General features: G+C 40.3%; 1 protein-coding gene across 2 annotated transcripts; it reads right to left on the reverse strand.

Moving 5' to 3' along the window:
• Nucleotides 1–110: 110 nt before the first annotated feature.
• On the reverse strand, nt 111–16,790 carry si:ch211-241j12.3 (uncharacterized protein LOC566552 homolog). 2 transcript variants are annotated; one of them, XM_057352296.1, is made up of 11 exons: nt 16,622–16,790; nt 16,413–16,506; nt 16,004–16,108; nt 10,027–11,250; nt 9,599–9,718; nt 9,387–9,515; nt 8,938–9,130; nt 7,710–7,834; nt 7,294–7,484; nt 6,415–6,548; nt 111–5,291 (listed from the first exon to the last, which is right to left on the reverse strand). In XM_057352296.1, the coding sequence occupies exons 3-11, from the start codon at nt 16,076–16,078 to the stop codon at nt 5,059–5,061; spliced, it is 2,424 nt and encodes an 807-aa protein (XP_057208279.1). In that variant the 5' UTR covers nt 16,079–16,108; nt 16,413–16,506; nt 16,622–16,790; the 3' UTR covers nt 111–5,058. The 2 variants fall into 2 exon arrangements, with proteins under 2 accessions (XP_057208279.1, XP_057208280.1); XM_057352297.1 differs by lacking the exon at nt 111–5,291 and having other exon boundaries at nt 7,367–7,484.
• Between the last annotated feature and the right edge of the window lie 2,321 nt (nt 16,791–19,111).

The raw sequence follows: 19,111 nt of genomic DNA on the forward strand, positions 1-19,111 counted from the left end.
TCTACAGACACACACACCAACACTGTCCCCAGGATCAGAGACCACTTCCTACAATGTAAAGTGCACAATAACACACTGAGAGTGATGAAATATCATCTCTAAAGGATGATCTGAACAATGAATGAAAACACCATCTGTGTTTCTAATCAATATAAATCAATATAATCCTCTGACTTCTGACATCTAAAAAAACTTGTAGCTTGTGCTTAAAGAGAAACTGAATAGTGACTCTGAATAGTTATAAATTATAAATAGGTATTTTTTTAAATCATTTTTTGCAGTAACACAGCAGCCCACTTTTTGAGATAACCTGAGTCTACTCTATATAAAAAAATATATTGCCGTAAAGTAATTACAGATGATAGAAGATATATAGACAGTTGAGGTACTTTTTAAAATGCTCTGGTGTGTTTCTTTTCTTTCCCTTTTCACTTTGCAGCTCCTGAATTCATTATTTGGTTATTTTAGCACTGTATATAGTTATAACAAAAACAGAATAGATAACAAAAACATTAGATATTTTAGTTCATAGCAGGCAAATTGGGACGCAGCAACTCAGAGACAGCAAACTGTTGTTCTACCATCAGAAAAACCACAACGCTAACTAATAACAACTAAGTTATTAGTATAAAATAGAAATATTATTGATTTTTTATTATATTTGGTTTGCACATACCAAGAAAGAACAAACCACTATCATCAAAGCAAATAACATGACATGAACCTTATAGATTCTTTCAATTGCTGTAAATATTTTATCTACTAAGTTTTGAGATGAACAACATGTCACATGTTTTCAGGTCTCAGTGTAATAACACATCTGCTCTGTGATTGGCTGTCTGGCAGGCTGTTTTATTGGACGTGGGGGTGATGACATCAGCAGGTTAATGATGAGTGATGGGGAACTGAACCAATAGCATGTGTTCAATTAAGAGTAGAACAGACAGAAAATGGGACAATAATCTAACTATTATTTATTTAAACCCCCACACTGGACCTTTAAAGAGACAAAATCAGTTTAATTTTAGAGGTTTGCTGGATGTTTTTACAGACCATGTGGTGGCAAATTTGTATTAGTTAAACTAATAGAGTGGACTGACAAGATTTTAAAATGTGGAACTGTTTTCACTTTACAAAGCAGGCTTATGATCGCTGCCCAGATTCAAATGCACCTACACACAGGCTGCTTTTCACAAACTCAGATCTTAAAGTCGGCATGAAATTAAAAATGATCATTCTAATTGTTTTACACAGTGGTGAAGTGTTTATTATAAATTATTTATTCGCGCACATCAGTATTTTTTAAAAATTCATGTGCACTGTAATCTATTTAAAACATTAAGCTCCTCCCCCTCTGGAAACGACCTCTCTTCACTTCTGGTCACGAGGAATGGTGCGAGGGCGGGGCTTCAATGCCTGACAGATTGCAAACTGGCGTTCAAATCTTTCGCCTTTTAACGATCCAATCAGTTGTCGGTGAATGTAATCAAGTCCCCTCCTACATTTTTTCCTCATTTCAGAAGTCGTTTCACTCGGGCGTCACGATACGGAAAAAAAGACAATCGCTACTTCGGTTTCATGCCAACTTTAAATTGGCAGTCCGTAGGATTGGCCTATTTGTCGCCATCTCAGTTTGAAATTGCTACTGCAAGTGATGTGCGGAGGTATTTTCTTTAATTGAGTTGTGATTCGGCACTGCTCAACTGCGCGGATGATTCTGATGTTTTGAGTCGTGTCACGTGTGGCCTGTGACATGTGACAGTGCAGCGGTGAGAATCTTCACTGTACATCAGTAGCGCATAATAAACACAGATAACATGGCAGATGATATAACACGAAACAAATAAGAACATAAACAGACACAAATAGCGCAAATGGAGGCTGTGTTGAAGTGTTTTGATATTATTTTGGGTGCTGGGTCACCCAAAATCCATACCTGCCAACACTGCCGTTTTGGCCGAGAGGCTCCCGTTTTGTTATTTCTCATGGAAACTCCCGTAACGCGAACCGGACAGAAGATCCCCGAACGCGGGTCTCAATTGCTGACAGGTACGGTCATATATCATTATACACCATACAAATATATATACCTGTATATATAGTTATTTTAAATTATTCGATTTTTGTGCTTAAGCTTCACATGTATAATTATTGACCTTTTGTAAACCTCTAATATACCATTACTGTGATGACACAAAACAAACAAAGAGTTTATTTCCAAAATGAGATCATTTCATTTTTTCTTGTGTATTCCAATTCATAATCAAACTGCAGTTGGTTTGTTTTGATTTAAGTCATAATAACTAAATAACCAACTAACACAAATCATAACATAAAAACATGATTTTGGAACCAAACTCTTCAAGTAGTTTCAACTTCTGTATTTTGATGTATTTAGTCTGTGCTTAAATGATTGTTCTCACTTAAAGGGGCAATGAATTAAGATCTCAATTTTAACCCAAGCTTTTGTTATATAAGAGGGAATCATATTCAAGTGAACATCCTGTAAGTGTCAGAACTGAAAACACCCTTGTTACTGAGATTACAGCGGTTATTGACACCAGGTTCAGCGAACGCCTATAGGTTGAACACCGCCTCCACAGAAGAAAATCAACTACTCTAGCCCCGCCCACTGGTTTGTGCATGACAGTACTGAAGTAACAAGTTGCGCAGAACCAGATAGAGCGAGCAAGCAATAAACATGCTGTTAAAGATCGCAAAATATTGTGCAGTCAGTGCCTGGTTGTGGAAGAACACAGTCGCTGCATAACCTTCATTCGGATTCCGACATATTTAGTTTATTTTTAAAGACGTTCCAGCTCACGTGGGTAAAACATTACCGCGGATTCCTTTGTGAAGAGGTCAACGATGGATTTGCGGAGAGACTAAAATTAAAAAGCAGCGCTGTGCCGTCAATATTGGATCCGATAGGAATGGCGCAGCGATATTATGCGAGTACAACAGATTTCTACTATGCGTCACTATTGCTTTGTTGCAGATCGCTTGATATGCCCTGAGCCCTATTCGCACAGGATTAGTATTACCTGGGGACCTCTAGTCATTTGTAATAGTTGCAGAGGTTGTCTGTGATCTTAGTCCCGTGCGAATCGGCCATGTCTTTAATTTGTAAAGTAAAAATTCCCCCACAAATGACCTACCATATTTTGACTAACACCGAGGTCCTGTGATAATATTAGTGCGAATCTGCATCTCTGTGATTTGGCAGGCTCATATATCATTTTTCAAGGTTTTATGCACAGTTTGCAAACAATGGAGGCTGTTTTGAAGTGTTTTGGTATAATTCCATAAATTACCGGGAGCTCCCGTTTGTTTATCATGGAAACTCTCGTAACATTTGAGATTTGCTATCGCGGTGATCTTATGTCTGGTTCGCAATCACGGGGCTCAAATGCTGACAGGTACGGCTATCATTAAACACCATACAGGCTATACAAACTATGCGCAAAGCCTTGCCATCACATCCAGGACATAAATTAGTAAATTTGAGTAAAATCATCCCGTGCGAATGCGCCACATGAAATACTGATATGGGGAAGTAATTTATAAATCACACAAGGTCCCCAGATAATCCAAATCCTGTGCGAATAGGTCGAATGTGCAACCTAACGTTACGTCTCTAACCAAATTCACAGAAGGCTCCAAGTAAGTTTACTACGCAAACTGCCATCCAATCATAGCAGTGGGCGTTTACTTCCAAGCCTTCATGGCGGCCCACCCATTCAAACCGATCGTTTGTCGAGCCGGCCTCAAAACCCAGGTAGAAAATGGCCTATTGCTGATGTTTTTGAATGTAAAAACCACGCGGACGTCATAAGTAGACCTCATACAACAGTATAAAACAATAAACAAGCCCAGTTCATCATACCTTTAACCTTACATCATTCTGAAATTAAAAGCTATTTTTCATGAAACAGATCTTTTACTCTGTTTAAAAGATATTTTGATGTCTGTAAATTGCTCTTACCGTGCATGTGCGGCAGCTGAATCTGAGCAGACATGTTACTGAATGTTTCAAACTTCTTGCCAGATTAATCTAGTTTTAGAAAAGCTTGACACTATCAAGTTGTTTACAAATATGGCGACTTTTAAAAAGCACACAAAACAAGGTTGATTTCGAATGATTTATTGTAAAAAGGTCAGGACAGTTTAACAGACACTGATGCTGGAGATCACGGGGCATTAAAGACAAATCCACCTGAACCAATGAAAAACTAAAGATTCAGCGATTAACAAACAGACCAAACCTTCAACAGTCTGTGCAGTCACACACATGCAGAAATAAACACAGACATGCACACCAAACGCATATAAAGTGCATTTACAAATCTTTCGTCCGGCACACACCGAAGGGTTTATTATACTGTAGAGGTCTGTGAGAATGACTGAGATCAAAACCTGCAGGATACACAATCTCAATCCATGTTTATCCATCCATACGCACTTCAAAACCATTCCTTCAGACACTAAAGACTAAAGCAAAACCACCGTGAAAATACAAACTTATTCCAAGTATGACACTCGTGCAAATAAACCCAATTCCACTCAAAACACACAAGACTCAAAACCAGCTGAGGGAAAGATGAGAAATTGCAGCTATGTAGGAGAACAGGATCTCTGGCAGGTAAATGAGTTCAGACTTCAGCTCAGAAATGAATGTAAAGATTCAATCTGTAGATGACTGTGGCACATTACTTTAAAAGATTCACAACGGACTCCATCCATTCACACGTTTGACACGAGTCCTGCATCCACAAACCACACAGAGAATTGATCATCACATACATATAAAACTTTTAGATAACATTTTGAATAGATATATATAATAGAGTAAAAAATATCTGATTGATACAACCAGTGTTATTAACCACTTTTAGTGTTGGTTAAGGACAAAAATCATCAAACAAGCTTAAAACACGGCTGATGCGTTGCATTACGGTCACATGATTCAGAATTCACCAGGCTGTTATTCATCTACATAAATAACTCTTTTCAATAAGACCGCGTTGAATGACAAAACTGCATTAAAATGAGTAAACCTCAGAAACATTTCCTGAACACAATCTGTGGACCAAACTCTTCATATTCATCAGAGCTGATCCAGGCGCTGGAGAACACGGGCAGATTGGCCAACACGGCTCCTCCACACCACACTGAGAAGTCTCGATCGCTTGGACTCGTGACTCTCACAGACTCCATCAGATCTGCTGGAACCATGTGTCTGATCTCCATCTGCAGACGCTCGGGGAGTCCGGCCAACAGCGTATTACCACCTCACAACAGACATGACAACACACAAACTCAGACATGTGCACCCATAGACAAACTATTAACCCTTCAACAGAACTATTAACAATCCCAATAAATGAAGAGTTCATCATTTGCGAAAACTGAAAATACTTTTTATTAACCTTCATAAATCATGTTTTATTGTGTTAAACTGGATTTATACTCGAGCGTCAAACCTACGCAGAGCTGCATACCCCACGCCGTAGCCTGACGCGCACCTCAAGCGCTGGGATTGGTCCGTTTCAACCCCTCCCTCAGGTCAAAAAACTCTGCGATAGAGTCATGTTTACTCAAACGCATTGCCGAATGAATTATCCAAGTAAAATATTTGTGCTTCTGTATTAAACAACTCAAATCTGCAAGAAAAGTCACCGTTTACTTGCCGCCATCACTGCTAATAGTTAAATCAAACTGCAGTTGGGTTGTTTTGATAGAGATTAATAGGAACGCACAATGAAAAAGTCAAAAATCATGTTTTTTTTAAAGACAGTTACACGTTTCTTCTTCATATATTAAAAGGATGCACACAAAAATGAAAAAATTGTCATTTACTCGCCCTCAGATTGTTTCAAACCTGTAGAAATGTCTTTTTTTGGCTGAACTCAAAGGAATATATTTGGAAAAATGTCAGTTACCAAACGAATCTCATCCCCATTGACTCCCATAGTAGAGAAAATAAAGTAAATGGGGGATGAGATCCGTTTGGTTACTGACATTCTACCAAATATCTTCCTTTGAGTTCAGCCAAACAAAGAAATGACAGAATTTTCTCATTTTAGGGTGAACTGTCCCTTTAACATTTTATTACATAATCCTATGAAATGCAATGCTGATGAAAAGTATTTATACAGATAGTATCACTTGTTTTTTTTTAAAAGATTTCCCATAATACCATGTATTGAATATATTTATTTATATTAAACGTCTTTCACAATGTGTTTGTGTCAAAAGCCCCTCCGAGATAAACAGCATGTTCACAATAACAGCACGGACTGATTTAATCAACTCTGTTACTGTGAATATGGGCACTAAAAAGCATCAACACTTCACTCATCCAAACACCAAAACAGCTTCAATATATCCACAGCAGACTCGTTTGATTCATACCTGACAAAACCATGTTTCCCAAAAAACTCCTCCGCAGGTCAACGTCAGACTGGAGAATGGATTTAAAAACGCTCTCATGCATCCCATAATGATCTCGTCCAATCAGCTCTGGCTTGAACAGGACCTCTGGTGCCCTGTGTATGACAGTGATATAAAGAGAGACTTTTGTCATCTAGGTTTCACTTCACCTGCATATTCAGCAGCGTTTTCATTATAAAATCCAAATCTGAAGAGAATTTAGAGGAAATGTGTCTCCTAATGTTTTCCAATCGGTGTCATTTTATTGCACTCTCATCGCTCTCATCCGCAGGTCTGTTTTTCTCTCTTCACTTAGACCTCATTACCATTTTGATTTCTGTGAAAAGTAGGCAAGCCAAGATTCTCATGTATGTTCTGAGCACAGACCGTATCAAATATCATCAGCGCGATGAGCTAAAATGACAGAAACCATCTTTGGATAAAGCATATTTGCAGTGCGATTGGATTTTTTGGTTTGCCGTGATTCCATTCGTTTCTATGGAGAGGGCGAGACTGATGACCTATACCGCAGTCAGCCACTAGGGGGGCGATCAAATTGCTTTAGCCTTGAAAACCTCAAACAAAGAATTGTTCTACTGCCCAGACAACATCTGCAAGATGTCTGCTAAAGATCTGGAAAACGTCTTCGAGCAATTTACCATACGTTCTAAATCACAAACGTCTTAGACATCTTCTAGACGTCTATATGACATCTGACAGCAGACGTCTCCGAGACGTATTGCAGATGAGCAAACTATTAAAAAAAAACACGCCTTGCAGATGTAAACGCAGACATCAACTAGACGTCTGCCAGATGTATGTGTGCTATAAGGTGCTAATATCTGAAGATCGTCTCATCACCTGAAGCGTTCTGTGCAGAGCGAGACAATCTGTCCATCAGGTAGCGTGTATTGGACCTCCGAGGACGCCGTACCTCTCTTCCGGATCTCGGATTCATAATCCAGTGCCACACAACAACATTTCTCTTTCATCTCCCGCACGATCTCCAGCTCTGCAGACGTCTGCATACAGACACCCTGTTCCAGGAGAAGCTATAACACACAAACACACACTTCAGTCTCAAACATTTACAGACACAAGTCCTCCTCATGGACATTTTCTGTATTATGACCAGTGTGACTGCTTGGCAAACAAACACACAGATATGTCTGTGTCAATATTAGACTCAATAGCGGTTACAGTGTTCGAGGGAATCAGACGGTTGCGTCAGCTGTATGGATCTCATTGCGGTTATGGTGCATGTGTGACGTCATCACCTTCTGCAGCTGCAGCGTGACGTCAGCTCCGGCCAGACTGAAGCGCTGGACAGCGTGAGGCAGACAGTAACCATCAAACACTGGAACACTGTGACTGACACCATCACCAGAGTCCAGAACCACACCTGAACACACACAAACACCCACAAAATACACATCAAAATCAGCAGTACACGAAACAAACATGAATTTATTACTAAACATCTACTTAAGAATATTTACATATTTGTAGTAATAAAGTATAATCAAGATACTTTTATTGGACAAGTAAGAGATAATCCACAGCTAGCCGTGCATTAAAGGATTTAAATGCACGATGCGTTTGCCTCCGAAGCTGTGGATTATCCCGCTTACACCATGGTCTCTTGCCAAGTTAAAGCTGTTATTGATGTTTAGTGTTTTTGATCAGACAGGTGACATTTTCCTCAGTTAATTTCAAACATTGATCAAACTGACTGGAACTACCCGTGCATTAAGCAGTTTTAATGCACACCTTCCAGCCAATCAGAATCAAGTATTCAAACAGACTATGGTATGATTAGTCTTGTTTTATGAAAGAACATATAATTAAGTTTGTTTAAAACAAGCGGGGTGAGAAAAATTACAATTTAGTTTTACTTTTGATAAAGTACCTAATTCAAGTTTATTTTTCACCTCATGGCAGAATTTCTGCTTGTTTTAAACAAACGTAATTCCTATATTTTCTTTCATTATACAGAACTAAATATCTTCGGTCACTTTCCTTGTCTCGTTTTCTAGTACAAATATCAAAAACCTCTTAAAGCAAGATACATTAACCCGACAAGTAAGAAATATTTAGTAAGAAAGTGTTTTTTGCTGTGTAGGATCTCCATCATACGTCAAGTTTGAACTCGTAACTAAAAACCACTGTTCAGGTGAGAAGCAAGCAAACAAACAAACACTGAAAATCAAACATTTTTCAGCTTCACTGCTAATACAGAACATTAGAATCTTCCTGCAAGTACACATGGGACACAAGATGTGGCTTTTTACAAACAAAATATCAAGGGCTTTTCAGTCTTCAAGACAAATCTTTTATATTATTTAGACAACTCCGATAAATACAACTGAGAAAATGAAACCAGACATTGACGACAGGGATAAAATGCTGCATGTGTCAGTGACCATCTGAACAAACTAATAAAATCATTTTTGAGCGGAACCTGAGAGATAAACCATTGTGAAAAATATCCCGGATGGGTCTGACCTGTGGTTCGTCCTGAGGCGTAAAGCGCCAGAACGGCCTGCATGGCCACAAATGTGAGCGGGACGTTAAAGGTTTCAAACATCAGTTCTATCATCCGCTGACGGTTCTCCAGAGGATTCATGGCCGCCTCCGTCAACATCACCGGATGATCCCGAGGATCCACAGAGAGCTGCTGGAACGCATGATGCCAGATCTACAAACAAACAAAGAAATGATCCAAAAAAATCGCTTTACACCTTCCTCTGTCCAGAACATCAAACCAACACACAGAATGATCACGCTGGAGCAGTAAAATAAAAAACATTTTTTTCTTTGACCGATAGATTGTATAACACAAAGCTAGTCATGCGAGCTCACAAAATAAGGTCAACTTAGATTTCATGTGGACTTTAATTCGTGTAGAAGAGACACTTTCAGAAAGTTATCGAGATCAACCACACACAACTCACCATCTCCATCTCATCCCAGTTGCGTACGATGCCGTTTCTTATGGGATGTTTGAGGGTCAGAACTCCTCTCATGTGCCGAGCATCATGACCCACATACACATCTCTGTCCACACCTCCACTCATCACCTCCTGCGATTTAAAAAAAACAGCCAACATCAGCATCACAACTCATCATGTGACACTGGAGACTGTACGGAGGTGAAAGGTCAAACCTCATATTTTGGATGACCAATAACAGTAGGGAACACAATAGTGGGAAGGTCCTGGTCTGCAAATCCTGCCTTCATCAAACCAGAGCCCGTGTCCAGCACAATGGGCGTCTTATAGTCCAGCTGATAAAGAGACATGTAAAAACATGTTTAAAGACTTGTACATCAATTCCTCCTGGTCAACACAAACTCAATGAGTTAAAGGGTTCCAGACTTTCGTGAGCCATCTTCTAAGATAATATCCTGAGTTTACAACAAAAACAGCCTCAGATGTTAGTAGGCTGCTAGGATTTGAACAAATCGCCAGCTTGAATAAAAGATGCTTTCCATGAAGGATCAATGCAGAAGCATCATCTGTCCTCATCCATCAAAACCGACGCTCGCTGGCATTGGAAACATTCAAGTTGAATGTAGAAATCTCTAGTCCTCACCGGTCTATTAGACGTGATCAGCTGCGGCTGGTCCAGCAGAGATCCAAACACGGCTCTTGTGGAGCCACCTCCATCATAAACTCCACGTTCATTCCGCTCACGGCCCGACATCTGCCCCGTCTCCTCCCATTCTGCTTTAACACTTTCCTCATGCTGCGGTTCTGCTGTGTTTGCTATGACTGTAGAGATGTTCTCTTGGGTTTCAGAATGTCCGTCGTGTCGGTATGATTGGACGAGAGTGTTGTTGTTATTGTTTTGCATATGAAGTCCTCGTAGACATCTTGTGATCTCGCCGGGAGTTTGGGTGAGGTTGATTGACTCGGAGATGGATTCAGAATGCTTTTGTGTTTGTGCGTCATAAAAGACACGTTTTGGTGCAGGTACCAGCGCTCCACCAGGATCAAAAGCACCATTCTCTGGATTGGTCTGCTGCGTCTCCGCTGGACAGGAAGATATTTCATCCATCAGAGGATTTGATGACCGCTCCGGGTGGACCGAAGCTGGAGAGTCTGTGCTGGAAAATCGCGACAAATCACTCGTATCTGACTCCTCGTGACGAGACCGGACATCTTGATCAATTTCAGACAGAGATGTAGAATCTGGAGAAGCAGGAGAACTCAAACTTGACTGAGATTTGTTTGCGACTTCTGTACACTCCTGTTTTTCATCTTGAGGTGATGGACTGGTGTTCATCTTTGTAAGATGAGATGTGTCGGTATGTTGCAGTTTCTCTTCGGTGTCTGAACTCCACAGATCTTTCTTCATAGAGTTCTTCATGATGGAACACCTCACAACTCTCTTCTTTACTCGCTCTTTTCGCAGACTTCTTTCCATTTTCTCGACGACCCACCTCTCGTCCTCCAGGTGTGCCAGAAACATCCGGCGCTCTCTGCAGGAGCTACGTGTCGTGACGTGAGATCGAGCTAAAGGTTCGGACTCGCTGAGACGCAAGGCTTCAAGTTTGAACCTCTCCTCCAGAATTTGCTCCTCGAGAACTTGAAGATCTTGAAGGATGTCACTTCTGTCCACTTTCTGTTGTACATCCACACACGTGAAGCTTTCGGTAACTGATCCGCGTGAACCGGAGCAGTTTTCACAAATCTCACTGGTTTCAGTGTCAGAATCAGATGATGGGAGTTGACTGCGAGGACTGACAGGAAGAGAAGAGGAGATTTCATCGTCTAACCCAATCACGCCAGATTGAACCAGATCTTGAAGAGACATCTGAAAATAAAGACATTGGCATGAAATGCTTTTCTGATTAGTTTCTCGCATTATTCGTGTCTTTACGTAGCGTGTCAAGCCTTTACAGACATTCATTTTGTCTAACTGTGAAGATGATCTCGTGTAAACCATGACACTATGATGAAGTCTCATCAATCTAACGTTAAAACGGATGAGGTCCACTGTGAGAGAGACGTCTGTCTGTTCATGGTTTACATGAGATCCTGTCGTGTGGAGTATTTTGGTGCACTTTTTCTCTCCTTGTCTACGGTCCGGCACGGTTTAAGGTGTATCCTGCCATGTGGAGTGTATTGGTGCATTGTTATATGACTCGTCTCCAGCCCGGCACAGTCTATGGCATCGGCTACAGCATTTGTGCCCACGGATCCGTTTATTTGACAGGAGCCTGAACTTGCTTTGGGTGGTGTGTAGTGGTGTACTATTCTTCGACTGTCCAAGGCTTGCATTGCTTACGGCAATTGTGGTGCTTTTGGATTCCATGTGCCGAGTGCCGATGCACCTGGGTACTACTCCATGGACCTTGCAGAACTTATTGTCTCATTATGCGCTGCTGGTGGTTTCTCATCGTTATTTTCAGTTTACCCTTAACTGAACTTTGTGGTGAGCGGATCTTTGATCAACTGGATCTCGACATAAGGTACACTCTCTCTGAACTCTTTACACTTAACCATTATATGCCTCCCGAATCTTCTGTTCAATGAACATTACGAACATTATGTACATTGTACATAAATTTTACAACACAGGGGTTGGAATTCATGTCCTATGCTCCAGCTCCCAACGTTCTGACACTCATGTGGACAATTATGGCATTTGTTCTGCAAATCTAACTTCTCCATCAATATCTGCAAACGGTTTTGAGAGACCGTGGCGTGATTGTGAACTTTGCACACTTTAATATTCGCTCACTGAAAAATAAGACGGCAATACTTCAAGATATTATTGTTGACAAAAAACTTGATTCCTCTGTGTCAATGAAACTTGGCATCATCAAAATGATTTGACATCTTAATTTGACTACTCCACCTGGCTATACGTACATTGATAGACTTCGGCTAACTGGGAAAGGAGGTGTTCTTGCAGTTATTTTTAAATCTGATATATCAGTTACTGAAATTACCATCCTTAGTGTGTCATCATTTGAGTGGATCGCTTTTATACTTAATGGTGCTTCCCCAGTTCTCATCTTGTTTATTTATCGTTCACCAAAGTTCAATCCTCCGTTTAATGATGACCTCACTGAACTTCTGGCTTTGGTCAGTTCTATTTGTTCAGCTATGATTCTCATAGGTGACATCAATATACATGCGGACAATTTAACTTCTCATACTGTACCTTTTTTGGGCACACTTGACTGTTTTAATACACCTCCGCTTGTTTATTTTCCTACCCACAACAAAGGTCACACACTTGATTTGGTGTGTTCTGTTGGTGTTAACATCAACCAGCTGGAGTGCCATGAGATGTGTATTAGTGACCATAAGCTTCTCTTAACTGTCCAGTCCCTTCTAAATCAGCTTCTCATAAGAGAGTAATTAGTTTTAAGAATACCAACTATGATCACTTTTCATGTTTAATTCTAGAGCATCCAAAAATTGAAACTGTGGAACATTTTAACATTGTTCTACTATCCACTTTGGATATCCTTGCTCCTAGGAAGAAACTTTGTGTCATTCAAGAATTCATCCCCCTGGTACACCAATGAGCTTAGACACTGAAGGCTAAAAACAGGCAACTTGAGCAGCAATATAATAAATCGTGCTTTACTGTCCATAAGCTCATGTTTGATGAGCACTTAAAGCCACAATATGGAATATTTGGACCGCTAGATGGCACACTTTCGAAACAACAACAAAAGGCGAAGCTAAATGACGTTATGTAGGAGAGTGGAATTATGGGACATGTCGTTTTCACCATCCAGAGGCGTGTGGAGATCGCCCATCATGTTAACGGATGAGGTAATGAATTTATTTTATGTCATCGTNAATTGAAACTGTGGAACATTTTAACATTGTTCTACTATCCACTTTGGATATCCTTGCTCCTAGGAAGAAACTTTGTGTCATTCAAGAATTCATCCCCGTGGTACACCAATGAGCTTAGGACACTGAAGGCTAAAAACAGGCAACTTGAGCAGCAATATAATAAATCGGGCTTTACTGTCCATAAGCTCATGTTTGATGAGCACTTAAAGCCACAATATGGAATATTTGGACCGTTAGATGGAGCACTTTCGAAACAACAAAAGGCAAAGCTAAATGACGTTATATGTAGGAGAGTGGAATTATGGGACATGGCGTTTTCACCATCCAGAGGCATGTGGAGATCGCCCATCATGTTAACGGACGAGGTAATGAATTTATTTTATTTTATGTCATCGTAATGAATTAGCTTGCAAGAAATGTGGAATGTAATGCTACGTTAGCCCGCGACTGATATTGGACTTTGTCAATTGATTTGGTAGCGTAATGCTACAGAGCTTTACCTGTTTCAAACAGTCATTCCTTTACTCGCCAAAGAGTAATCGTGATCCGTTATAACAGAACAGATGCTGCATCCCAGATGCTGTATAACCACTTCCGCATTTGCGTCTTGCTGTAGTTTCTACAACTGGAAACTGAGGGTAGTGCGGAGCAGCGGATATTAAGTCACTGATATGTGACAAATACAAGGGAGACGATGGACGGGCCATTAATTAAAATAGGAATTTCTCTGGATTTGCACATTCTTGGGAACATGTGGGATTATGCAAATACACAACTGCATGAAATATCACACAGTGCAAGTGATTTTTGGATATTTCATAAAATTATTCCATATTGTGGCTTTAAGTCAGTATAGTGCTGCCCTTAAGGTGGCAAAGAGCTGAATATTATTCACAAATTAGTAATGATGCGGTTAACCCAAATAAGCTTTTTAAGACCATGAGCATACAGTATATATATATATATATAAATGATATTTTACTGCAACTCCAAGTTTTGTAACATTTACCGTGGATCACATCTCAAAACTAGTGCTGGCAATGAATTCAACAACTTGTATCCTTGACCCTGTAACAAATGTTGTTCTTAAGGGATGCTTGCTGACAATAAGTCCTCTTATATTACACATTGTGAATACCTCTCACTACTGGGATTGTTCCAGTGAGCTTAAGGTTGCAGCTATCACACCAGTCCTTAAAAAGCCTGGGTGTAATACATCACATCTTACTAATTTTAGGCCCATCTCAAATCTTCCCTTTTTGGCAAAGGTCTTGGAACGTGTTATGGCTCATTACACTCCCACTTGTCTCTGTACAATCTCTTAGAACCTTTTCAATCTGGGTTTCAAACAGGACACAGTACTGAAACTGCCTTGGTTCGGGTAATGAATGATGATCTTTTTTCAGCTGCCTCTGGTGCCGCAACCATTTTGGTTCTGTTGGACCTGAGCGCAGCATTTAATACAGTATGTCACCCTATATTGCTCAAACTAAAGAGTTGGATTGGTATTTCTGGCACTGTACTTGATTGGTTTAGATCCTACCTTTCAAATAGATCCTACCTTTCAAATAGATCCGTTTGTTGTTCTGGGAAATGACAAATCTGACACTACTCCGGTCCCATATGGTGTACCACAGGGATCTGTTCTGAGCCCCATACCCTTTAGTATCTACATGCTTCCACTGGGACAAATCATTAAGAAACATGGTCTTGGGAATCATTATTATGCTGAAGATACCAAAATTTATATTAGCTCAAAGTCTGATGCTTCGGTTAACTGTTCTGCAAACAGTCAGTGAGGACTGCAAACTATGGATGCACCATAACTTTACAAATAGAATAGCTCAAAGACTGAGGTTCTTCTTATAGGCAAACCCGCTACTACCCAAAAATGTAGGAACTTTAATTTGACTATGAATAGATCTGTAATGACATCTTCGCAAGCTCGTAACCTTCGTGTGATATTTGATGCCAATCTGACACTGAAGAAAAAAAAAAAAAAAAAAAAAAAACAACAAAGTGTTACCAAATCGGCTTTCCATCACCTCCAAATATTAGTAGGATTAGGCCTTCCCTTTCTGCGCTTGACGCTGAAAGACTTATCCACGCATTCATCACCTCAAGAATTGACTATAGCAATTCCCTTTACACTGGCTTACCAGCAAAATCCATAAAATGGCTGCAGTATGTTCAAAACTCGGCAGCACAGGTCTAAACTTATACAGCCTCTTGTCAGCAAATTCGGGTTGTCCTTTGTAATTTGCATTGTCTTCCTGTTCATCTCACATTGAGTTTAAAACTTTGGTTTTAAATTATAAAGCGGTCCATGGATTGGCTCCATATGCATCTGACTTAGTTAACCCTTACGTGGCTCCTCGTTTTCTCCGCTCTACTAATTCTCTTTCCCTTCATCAGCCACATTGCAGACTAAAAACTATGGGTCAGCGAGCATTTTCTTGTGCCGCCCTGAGGTTATGGAATGAGATTCCTCTGATTGTCAGTAGCAATCCCACATTAAGCTCCTTTAAGAAACTTGTGAAAATGCATTTTTAAGATTGCTTACAATATTTAATGGTTATTAACTGACTGCCATCAAGAGGTTTATATTGCATCTCTTTTACTTATTGTATATTTTTATTACTCATTAAATGTATTGTTGTAGCGCTTTGGGTGCGAGTAAGGCAAATTAAAAATCAAATGAATTATTATTATCTTAAATTTGTTCTCATGCGTGAAGGCAGTCTTACCTCACTGTGCTGATCTTTATTCCATACAGGACCGTGTTTGAGCACGTCTTCAGTTTCTAACAGCTCATCGAGCATCACTTCCTGTGCAAGCACATTCTCTTCCTCCTGAACATGACATGAGCGTTTTATTCCCAGACAAATTACAAACCCACAGTATTGTTTGCAAATTTAATGTGTATGATTGTAAACACCAGAAAGAGCAGACAGCAGAAAGTCTAAATTAAAGCCACCAGAATTAAACCGAACATAAAAACCGCCACATTACAACTGGCAAGAGTTCCTGTCATTTTCACCTGTAATATCGATCAAATGGTCAAACAATGTAATGCTATAGATAATTGGGATTGTGTTTAAGTCACATTCATCTGGGACGGCGTATTTGGGAGTAAATACAGATTTTCAGTCTCACCTGCAGGATCTCAGCTGCTCGCTCTAAAGTCTTCTCCACCTCCTGAAGCTCTTCTTGTTCTCTCTGAACCCACTCACACAGAGACGCATCCAACCTATCCAAAACATCCCACAAACACTCACCTGGATGGTCACACTGTGCACTTATGCACTATGATTTTGAAGTTAATTCTGCTTTAAAGTAGGATGTGACATGTACGGCTAACTCACCGTTCACAGGAATCATGTCTGAGGTTGTGAAGATCAAACGTGTCCCAGAGAAGAGAAGCCTCAGCGTCCACAGTACTGCTGGATTTCTCTTCAGGATCAGTGATGGTACTGGACAGAACATTGATGATGGGATTCAGTTCAGAGTCCTCAAAGCTATCCTGCCTCTCGGGATGTTAATCACAAACACACCGCGGGTCACGTGTCCGAGAGGTTTGATCTGCATCATGAGTGTTTGTTGATAAGCCGGGGCTCTTGATAATCCTCTGCTGGTTGGAAGAGTTTGGTGTGATGATAACAGTGTAAGAGCTCTCCAGATCATCTATAGGCAGACTGAGCCAGGGGTTCTTGGGTAGCGTGGCCGATCGCTTCACCTTGATCTCGAGGTTCACAGAGTCCGGTGTTATTTTGGGAACGATCTGAATACTGGCCTGAGGGGTGTCTCTCTTCAAACTACACACTGGATCTTCACCCTGGCCTTCGGAGTCGGACACGCTGGCGACGTTCTCCTCGTGAATTTGAGCATAAAACGGTTTGGAGTCCCCGTTGGCTGGAAATCTAGAGAGCCCCTCCCTTCGGTTCCTGGTGTCCACGTGACTGCTTCCCGCTCCATCAAAACCAGAGTCGAAAGAGCTGAGAGAGGGAGGTTTACCGGCACCAGGAGCGCTGCTGGGTGACACCTGATGGTCACTATCTCCAACCGAAGGCCACTTGGCTAAATCAAACAAACTCTCACATTGAGAAACTAAAGGTCTGTGTGGGACAGAGTTGGACATGAAGCTCAAGTCTCTCAGACAACTCTTATTCTGCTCAGTCTGAGGGGAAGTGATGTCAGAGGTTGTCTGGTTACTCATGAGGTACTCGTACTGCCACTGAAGCGCAAGCTGGAGGTCATGAAGAGGTAGAGACGCGGGCGATGTCAACAGTCTTCTTAAAGTCATGCATCTGTGGATGGAAACAATATATTATTCATTATAGAAAAGCAAGCTTCATATCAAACAAGTTTTACATGACGATCATGAACTACTAGCACAGGTTGCACAGTTCTATCTTAGAGGAACAGTGTTTCAGATGTTAATCACACGAGTGATGAGTCATATTCTATACTCGCATCTACATTTTATACCATTCTGATCAAATAAAAAAAATGTGTTCAAAAGTGAGGGTTAAAAGATGTCAGATAAACATCTATTTGTATTAAAACAATACAGTACAATAAAATATCCTGCTTTCCTGTAGCTCAGTGGATAGAGCATGGCGCTAACAATGCCAAGGTCATGGGTTCAATCCCAGGGATTGCACATACTTGGAAACAAATGTTTAGTATAATGCAATGCAAGTCGCTTTGGATAAGTATTTTGGCAGAGTATGGAAACCTATTTCGCGTTTGTAATAGAATCAAACCTTATGATGAAAATCCTAATTGATTCTTAGTTACTCATCGTCTCAGAAGAGGAAGACGTCTCATTGGATTTGCAGACGCAAACTTCATATTTAAATATAAAATATACTAAAACCCCTAACTTAGCTAGATTACTGAAATACACATTTACACACAACTATGTTTAATTACTTTATACTTCTATTTTGAGTAACAAACATTGTATGTGCATATTTATGATCTCTTGTTACAATGCACTCAATACACATTACTGCAAAAAAAAGTAACAATGAAATTAATTACTAACTATTTAAAGGACCCATTGGATGAAAGTCCATTTTTTTCTGTGTTTAAGTGCTATAATCGGGTCCCCGGTGCATCTAGTAACCCAGAAAACATGAAAAACAAGATCCCAGTAACTTTGTTTTGGTAAGTCTTTCCCTGCAAGCATGTGAGAAATCGAACTGTTCAGATTTCATGCCTGATGTGACGTAGACGCAGGCTCTTATTATAATATTACCGCCCCTTAATCTACACTATTCCATTGTTGTTTTCACAAGCGACAGCGGTGTACGTGACACCATGGCTAAAGTTCGTGGACAACATGCAATGTAGTCGCTGCACAGAGTCCAAACCTAGGAAGAGACAGGAGTGGATTTGTTTTATTTTTAGTGGAAATCCCTAAGAAACCATAAGTAAAAACCTGCTTGTTTGTGCGAATCACTTCAAGCCGGAGTGCTTTTTCAACCTGGGACAGTACAAGCAGGATTAGCTTCAAAGTTGTTCCTCAAGAGGGATCGAGACCGACTGAACGAGACAAAGTTGCCAATGTAAGTAATATTTATAAACAGTCTGAATTGACGTAAATGTACCGTATATACAGGAGGATAACGTTAGCATATGATAGCGAAGGGAGCTAAGTCAGTCACGGGCTAAATAGAACATTCAAAGCCGTGTTAAACTTACTTTATATTTGTATGTTATTTGGCAAATGGGCACTAGGGGTTTAGGCTGTATGTATGTTAATACATTATGTGCGGTACCATGTTCGGCTGCGGCAAGCTGTTTGTTTTGCTAATGAACAGAGGTGAACACTGCAGTTAGTTTCAATT

Source organism: Triplophysa rosa, linkage group LG15 (genome assembly GCF_024868665.1).
Source record: "Triplophysa rosa linkage group LG15, Trosa_1v2, whole genome shotgun sequence".
Taxonomy (NCBI): Eukaryota; Metazoa; Chordata; class Actinopteri; order Cypriniformes; family Nemacheilidae; genus Triplophysa; species Triplophysa rosa.